The sequence below is a fragment of the Egretta garzetta genome, unplaced genomic scaffold, assembly GCF_000687185.1.
Source record: "Egretta garzetta isolate BGI_Z169 unplaced genomic scaffold, ASM68718v1 scaffold943, whole genome shotgun sequence".
Classification (NCBI taxonomy): Eukaryota; Metazoa; Chordata; class Aves; order Pelecaniformes; family Ardeidae; genus Egretta; species Egretta garzetta.
This window is the reverse complement of record NW_009259309.1, coordinates 145,176-153,328: the sequence shown is the minus strand read 5'-3', so window position 1 is coordinate 153,328 and position 8,153 is coordinate 145,176. Positions and strand designations below refer to the sequence as shown.

General features: G+C 50.1%; 1 protein-coding gene across 1 annotated transcript in view; it reads left to right on the top strand.

The window, feature by feature from the left end:
• Positions 1-6,737, top strand: part of LOC104123957 (transmembrane protein 45B) — a 9,875-nt gene extending 3,138 nt beyond the window's left edge. Inside the window, exons 2-6 of the mRNA XM_009636260.2 lie at positions 2,636-2,833; positions 3,169-3,381; positions 4,672-4,856; positions 5,713-5,858; positions 6,620-6,737. Of these exons, the coding sequence (XP_009634555.1) occupies positions 2,650-2,833; positions 3,169-3,381; positions 4,672-4,856; positions 5,713-5,858; positions 6,620-6,737 (846 nt within the window). The 5' untranslated portion in view covers positions 2,636-2,649. The remainder of the gene's footprint in view (positions 1-2,635; positions 2,834-3,168; positions 3,382-4,671; positions 4,857-5,712; positions 5,859-6,619) is intronic.
• The last annotated feature ends 1,416 nt before the right edge of the window (positions 6,738-8,153 follow it).

Here is an 8,153-nt window from a genome sequence, read left to right as displayed (position 1 = left end):
AAATAAATAAAACAACCCAAAAAACCCATGTGCGGATGCAGAACGCTGTAAATCAGCGTCCATGCGGGATGAGAGCCTTGCCTGCCAACGTCTCATCGCGAAGCTCTCCCCGGACAGTGTTACCGGAGCGGGGAAAGCATTTGGGCTGCCCAGGGAGGTGGTCGAGTCCCCATCCCTGAAGGGATTTAAAAGAAGGATAGATGAGGTGCTTAGGGACAGGGTTTGGGGGTGGGATGGCAGGGTTAGGGGAACGGTTGGGCTTGGGGATCTTAAAGGGCTTTTCCAACCTAGATGAGTCTATGACATCTAGGGGTCCCTTCCAACCCAAAACATTCTATGATTCTATGAAATATCCGCCTTTAAGATGTATCTGCTGGAGCTAGGTCATGGAGTTACATATTTGACTATTGCTGGGGTAGTGTTGTAATTATAGCATTAATATAGCATGATATGGCTGCAGTACTTCTTGTCATGGTATTCCGGGATCGGTTTAGTTCTGCTTTCCGCCATTATCCCGATGCTCTACCGTTGCATGGATGTGATGGGGTTCGCTGCTCACCCAGAAAATACGGATTTTTCAGCCATCTCCCTGGCTGAGGTCTGCTGCTCCCTTAATCACAGGGATACAGGTGGATGCTCTGATTCCCCGCCTGTCCCTTTCAAAGGACTAATACCTTTGTACTAACCCACTGGGCTGTGCTAGCAGTGCTGGCAAACGGCGTCTTGCTTTGATTTTGTGTTTAATTACCCGATGCACCCACTGTCAATAAATCTCTCCTTTTAAGTCATGAAACAAGGCAGAGCCTTGCAGCGCTGCTAACAGCTGCCCGCAAAGCTGCTAGCCAGCACGGTAGAAAATAATATTTCCATGTGTGGTTTTTCCACCCTTGGATTAAATCCCCTCCTCAATTTGTTTGCCTGAAACCCACCATGATGGCTCACAGGGATTTGGGGAGGGCCCAGTGTAAGCTGCAAGGACATGTCGGCTGCTGCGTGCGCCTGGGAGGTGCTTGCACCAGGAGGCAATGTTTGCTCACCTCAAGGTGTTGGATTAGCCGGTTTGGTTAAACCGGTTCAAATCGGGCAGGTCAGCTACAGGGCTTTAGCAGGTCTGATCTAAGCCAGCGGATTTTCCTGCCTCTGGGAGATGGTATCCGCACACAGGCGAGCTCCAGGGCATGGACTTCATGGGGCGAAACAAGGCGGCCCTGGGACAAACCGACCTGAAATTAGATATTTATAAAGCCAACCCAACCGCTCTCCCCTCTCAAAGGCTGGTGGCAGCAAACCACCTTCACCCTCACGCCCAAATTATTCTGTATGCAGAAGGCAAACGACAGCAAAATAAGAGTATTTTTTGGTTTATATTTCCAGGGAGTGGGGACTGAAGCCCGAAATGCAGCTGGGGAAGGTAGTTTAAGGATAAGTGAGTTGTGGGCGCCTGGGATGGGGAGGTCAGGTCCAGCACCAAACTACGCAGCCCCTTGCTACGTGGATGGGCAGCATCCGCGCCACAAGGGAGCTGGGTTCTGCCCAGCGTCAAGCGCAGCTCGGCGTGGAGGGGAGCGTTACTAAACGGGGAAGGAAGTCCTAGGTGCCAGCAGCACAGCCTTTGCTATCAATTAAAAAAATCCTAATTGACCAGCCTGACACAGCCGACCTGCGATCGCGCCAAGGCAGGCCCCCGAACATATGCCAGAGCCCACATGAAAGAGCTAATCGTTTCTCCACCTAATTAAGCAAACCAGCAAATGGCAAACAGGAGCCGGCTGGGTTTTAATTGCTGTAATTCTCCTAGGAAACGGGTCCCCCGGCTCTCCTACAAACCGTGCATGCGTGCGCTCCGGCACGGAGGCTCGAGCAGCTCAGCTGGGATCCCCGGGCTCTGTGCGGTGCAAATCCCGGCTTAGTGATGCTCCGGAGAGAGAAGAAGGGGTGGGAGGAGGCAGTGATGCAGGGAGTGTGTTGTTTTCTTTGCCCAGAACCAAAATGTTTTGTTTCCAGCAGCTTTTGGGGTATTTTTGAAGCTATGTTTTTAACAAATTGCTTTGGCTTTGCGAAATAGATGTGGGGTGGGTTTTCTTCCCCCTCTGCGGACTGAAAAAATTTGGGGAATTTAAAAAATTTTTGGACATAGCACACCACTTCAGTGGCTGCTCAAGGAGCTAAAGAAACCCAGTGATGTTTTCCCCTAGACCTGACTTTTCCCTGTGTATTTTCTCTTCTGCCCGGTCCCAAAAGCCCACCCTGCCTTGGTCTGCAGCGGCTGTTCTCGCTCGTACCTGCGGAAGGGCAGGAAAAGCAGGAGCTATTGCTGGGAGGGATCCTGGGGGATGCAAAGTTCAGGCTGGGATGTGTCAGAGATTGCAGCAGATATGTGGCCTCTGTTAAACTAGTTCGGGCTCCGGCTTTTTCGGATATTTCCTAACCTTGGGGCAAGGACCTCAGAGAGGTCCCTGATGTTCCCACCTCTCACCCTTGGAGGGTTTCTCAGTGCTCCTTCCTATTCCTGTGTGCCTAGTCTAGCCTTTTCCAAGTCCTCCCTGCAAAGGAAATCCCATTTTTTTCCAGTGCTAGTTCAAATAACTGGTGTAAGTTGTGTAATGACGTTGTTTTTCTTTGCCTTGTAGTCAAGAGGAGGTTGTCAGGATGGCGAACTTCAAGGGTCACGCGCTTCCCGGCAGTTTCTTCCTGCTCTTTGGGCTCTGGTGGTCTGTGAAATACCCACTGCAGTATCTCAGCCAGAAAGTAAATAAGAAGTCCCACAGGATTTACTGTTTCGAGCGTGTGGATGCCATCGAAGGGGGAATCAAAATCATCTTTGCTCTAATAGGTAAGGGTTATATGTTCCTGACTATGCTGGTAACTTCCCAGCCTGTAGTGATGAATGTACTGGAGCCCTGACCCCAGGGAAACCGGTCCAGATGTGGAAGGATGAGTCCTTGATGTTCATCTTGTCTTGAGCTCTAATAATGTGAAAAGACCAAGTTTTGTACCCCTTCCCAAACCTGAGCTACCACTAATACAGTCAGGCCTGATTTCTGTATCCAGTCTTTTCTCCCTAACGCAAAGCCATCAGCTCTTGCTTCAGAACCCCACCACGGCAATGAGTAGCATCAACCATCATCGCAAATAAACCATCACCCGCGCTCTTGCGTGTCCATGCAGGGATGCTGGCAGAGCAGTTCGTCCCAGACGGTCCACACTTGTACATCTACAGCGGGGAGAACCGCGACTGGGTGAAGCTGATGAACTGGCAGCACACCACCATGTACCTCTTCTACGGCCTCTCCGGGGTGGTGGACGTCTTCACCTATGCCTCCCAGGTGGTGCCACGGGGTCTGGATCGCCTCATGCTGTCCGTGGCTGTGTTCGTTGAAGGTCGGTAGAAGGTGATGCTTAATTTGGGGAAGGGTGGGGGGGGATGTTGGAGTGCGAGTCAGAGAGGGACCAAATTTTCCATACGGAGATATTGCTCTGAATGCCCCCGAAGACAGGAGACTTTGTAGGTGATATATTATTGAAGGGCAGTCTGTAGTAAGATGAGAAATACAGGCATGAGCAGGTCCTGGCTTTGCCTGGTTTGGGATTTCTGGGGTGGCAGCGGTACAAAGCAGCAGGCTGTTTCCTCCTTATGATAAATGGCTGGTGGATGCTGCATTTATCTTACATCTACAGAACTGTTTGCGTGCCCCGCGTGTCCCCCCCCCGAGAGCCATTAATTGCACTGCAGGCATCATCATCCTCATCTGCTTGCACTGCACGTGGCAAATTCAAGTGACTTATTCCGGCTCAAGCACATCATGAATATCATTTTGTCTTCAAGCTGTCTTGCAAGTCGTGAGCCAGGATTTTAGACCCCTCTTGGATCACACAGGGAAAAGCCACTGGGAAATGAAGGTCTTGCTTATATAGAAAACCCCGTGATGAAGGCACATCTCTTGTTATTTTCCTTTCCCTGATCCCAGTGGGTTTTGAAGCAGTGGCAGGGGCAGCTCAACAGGCACAGTTTGGCATGTAAGTAAAGGGAAGCCATCGTTTCCACCTCCCAAGAAAATAGTGAAGTTTAGCGATAGAAAAGCAGAGCCCAGCAGGAACCTGGCTACAAGGGGAGGGTGACCTGAAGGGGTGACGGCACCAACATGGGAAGAAAACCACCCTTCTGTTGTCCTCTGTCTTTGGTCCCCATATCGCCCAGATCCTCCTGCCCCAAGGTTGTGCATCTCATCCCTCCAGCATGGTGAGACACCAGGAGACCGAGAGGGATGGTGCTATGTGGAGTCCCTTGTTTTCATGGCAACCTATCTCAGTTTGCCAACTGGGCAGGTGATTTACCCTACCAGGGCTCTGCAGTCATAGCTGGTATTACTAATGCTACCCTAAGCATGGTATGTGTTTTCAGAGAATTATAGAATTGTTTAGGTTGGAAAAGCCCTTTAAGATCATCAAGCCCAACCGTTAACCTAACCCTGCCATCCCACCACTAAACCCTGTCCCTAAGCACCTCGTCTGCCTGGCTTTTAAATCCCCCCAGGGATGGGGACTCGACCCCTTCCCTGGGCAGCCCCTTCCAGTGCTTGACAACCCTTTTGGGGAAGAAATTTTTCCTAATGTCCAACCAAAACCTGCCCTGGCACAACTTGAGGCCATTTCCTCTTGTCTTTTTGGCAGGTTGTCTCTTTTATTACCACGTCCTTCACCGCCCCATGCTGGATCAGCATATCCACTCCCTGCTGCTCATCGCCATCTTCTCTGGGGCCTGCAGCATCATGCTGGAGGTCTTCCTCCGTGACAACATCGTCCTGGAGATGTTTAGAGCTGGCGTCACCATCGTCCAGGGAACGTGGTTCTGGCAGGTCAGTTCTGCCTTCTCTTGCGGAGCTGAGCGCCAAGGTAGGAGTGCAATGGAAAAAGAGGAAAAGGAGCCGTACATCACCTATCAATTGCACATCTCTGAAGGATAATTTTGCCAGGCTCGCTTCATAAATAGATCATAACCCAGAATGAAAATTGACTTCTCACAGGTCATCTTTGAAGACTGCTTTTTTTTTTTTTCTGGGTTTATTGCTTCTCTGGGGGGAACAGCAAAAGCAAGCACTCGCAGGGAGCGAGCAGCGTTTTACAGCATCTAACAACCAAGTACTAATTGCTTAATGTGTCTAATGCACCCTGCAGCACTCCCTCTGGTTTAGTGGAAAGATGCAAACCCCACCAAGCAATAAAATGGCTGAGTAAAAACACGGCCAGCCGATTGCTTTGGTAGTAGCTGGAGAAGCAAAGGAATCAGCTGGAGATAACCACTCCCCAAACTAGGCTGCCAGAAAGAAATGCAAGTTCTCCCCCTTGCTCGCAGCCCCAGGTCTGCTGTGCTAACTCACACGGTTTATTCAGAGATGAAAAACTGGGCTGAGCTTGTAAAATGCTAAATTTGGAGGATGTGAAGGGTGGCTAGGAGTCTGCAATGCAGAGGGACAATTGTGTCCAGAAAGAGAGAGATGGCGGGCGCACGCTTGCTTTGCGTGGCCTCTCATTGCAAGGCTGGACTTCAATGAGGCCAGCACTGCCTCCCCAAAAACCGCTATCCTGGTCAGGGCTCAATTCCCTGGGTCACCAAGTGGCTCATGGTGATAACCGAGATGGTGCTGGAGGGCTTGAGGACATCGATTTATTTTTATTTTTCCCCCAAGGTCATAAATTGTTTGTTCCACCCAGATCGGGGTCGTGCTGTTCCAGCCGTGGGGAGGTCCGATGTGGGATGAGAACGACCATGGCAACATCATGTTCCTCACCATGTGCTTCTTCTGGCACTGGGCGGCTGCTGTGGCCATCCTGGCTATAAACTACACCCTTGCTTACTGGTACGGCTGGGGTATGAATTTGGGCAGGAGTGGGGTGGGCAGACAGGGATGGGGATGTCTGGAGTGAGATGCAGATGTACTCCAGATGCTCCTGGAGTACAAAGTCACAGCTGAATAAGCTGTCCCTAACTGCTGCAAGTTTTAGGGCACGATGACAAGCGGGCGTGTTATTTGTCGACCGCACAGAATGCAAAAGAGTGTCAGCGAGAGGCACGGGCATTAAATGCAGAGAACTCAATCAGCTGAGCCCCCAGAGCTGCTCCCGGAACTCACGCCACATTTTTCCCTCTGCACCGGGTGCTGGAAGTCAAACTTTAATTCGATAGAGAAATCAAAGCATTACCAGGACTGCCTGACACTTTGTCCCCTTCCCTTGCAAGGATTTCAGAGCGGGTGACAGTCGCGGAGGTACAGCCGCGCTGTCTGATTGCTAAGGCATCGCCAGCCCCTGGCATGGCTTTTCCAAGGGAGCGGGAAGGGGATGTTATCCCTCTTCCAGGGGTGCTCCTACAGCCGAAGAGCCCCTGAGGGATGCTGCGTGGTTTGCCGAGACATGGGCTACAGATGGGATAGTCTATGCAAGCAAATAGGCTTTATACAGCATAAAAAAAACCCCAAACCCCAGTGTTTTAGGTCATTTATAATAATTTCTCCCCCTCTGTGTGTGTATTATAAGTGCGCTTGGCTCCCCTGAGCAGTCTGGTGAGTGGCACCAGTTTGGGGGGGTTTGCTAATGGGGATCTATGGCTCGTGTGTTACAGCTGCATCCAGAGGTGCGGGAGAGGCAGCGGAGAGCCCTACATCGGCCTCGGAGTCCGGCAGCAAAAGTACGACATGAGCTCCCAAGCCACCTTCTTACACGGATCTGATGAAGAGTGAAGAGGGAGCGGTCTCCTCCTCCAAAAATGTGAAGAATCCATTTTCTAGAAGAAAAACAAAATTAAATTAAAATAAAATTAGATATTTATATGTTGGAAGGGCAAAGAGCGGTGCCACTGTTCTGCTGTTGGGAAGGATGCTGAGCACACAGGTGGAATCTGCCCCCCGTCCGCACCCGAATATCGCTATCTCTGAAATGAGCACTGTTTGCAGGGATTTTTAGCAACAAAATTAAGAGCAGAAATTCAACGTGATGAGATTGCTCCGTCCTATGGGTTCCCACGTGTGTTTCCATGGTGATGGAGAGCATCCTTTGGCCAGTTGACTTTTCCAAGTGCCTGGAGGCTTTAACCTGCCGTGATTGAAGTCAGGGAAACCTCCAGGCTTGAGGTCATGTACCTCCGGACGAAGGCATCATCCCAAGGAGGAAGAGTAAAAGAGCCTTGAATGTGAGACTATGTCAAATTTGCAACATCACGGCTTGATTGTGCGCAACACAGATTTGATTACCAAAGCCTTGAACTGAAGAGGGGCTCCGTTTATAGTTTTCATGTTCACTTAAAGGCTGAAAGAGTGAATAAGTGTGAAATAAAAATCCTTGCTGAGCTGATATCCTTAAATTTAAGTCTAATAAATTATAGAGTGTGTAATAATAGCTTAGACAAATCCATCCCTTAGACCTGTAAAGCCTGAAGGGCTGTAAGATACACAGCTAAGCAGCAGGGATTCATAAAACGTCCCAATTTTCCATTGAAAATAAACCCCTCTGCTTGGAATGTGAGACGAAACGGGCGTGCGTTTTGTTTTTAGCCTGCCTTTGCCAGCTAAATTCTTGCAAAAAAAGTGACTGGAAATGTCACCTCCTAGAGAGGAGGAAAATGTGCCAGTAGTGAGTGGAGGGAAAAAAAAAAAAAAAATATATATATATATATATAAAAAAAAATAAACACCAGCGCAAGCTGAACTGTGACCAGTCATGTCTCAGACCCTGGGGCTGGAAGGATGCTCTGCACTGAAGCCTTCTCGCTGCTGCCTAATGGGGGGGTGGATGGCAGCGGATTTTTGTGCTCATGCTCATGACTGAACAGAAAAGCGGCGGCCGGCGGGTCCAAGCGTTGGTGCCTGTGTGCTCGCCTGTCTATCAACACCCTTTCCCCTTCTGCAAAGAGCTTGTTGCAGACCTAATGGGCTACAGCCCCGATTTTATTGCTTATTAACAGCGCTACAAAGACTAACAAGCTTTCCTTGAATGCCAGCTTTCCTACATTTCCACCCCTCGAGCCGCTTTATTTTGCAGGGCTGGATGGCGGGGGCTGCAAACAGGCTCGGTGCACAGAGAATTAAGCAGCGGAGCAGTACCTCTCCGTAAATCCATCTGAGAAACGCCGTGCAATTCTCCCGAGCTGTCGCTGCCAA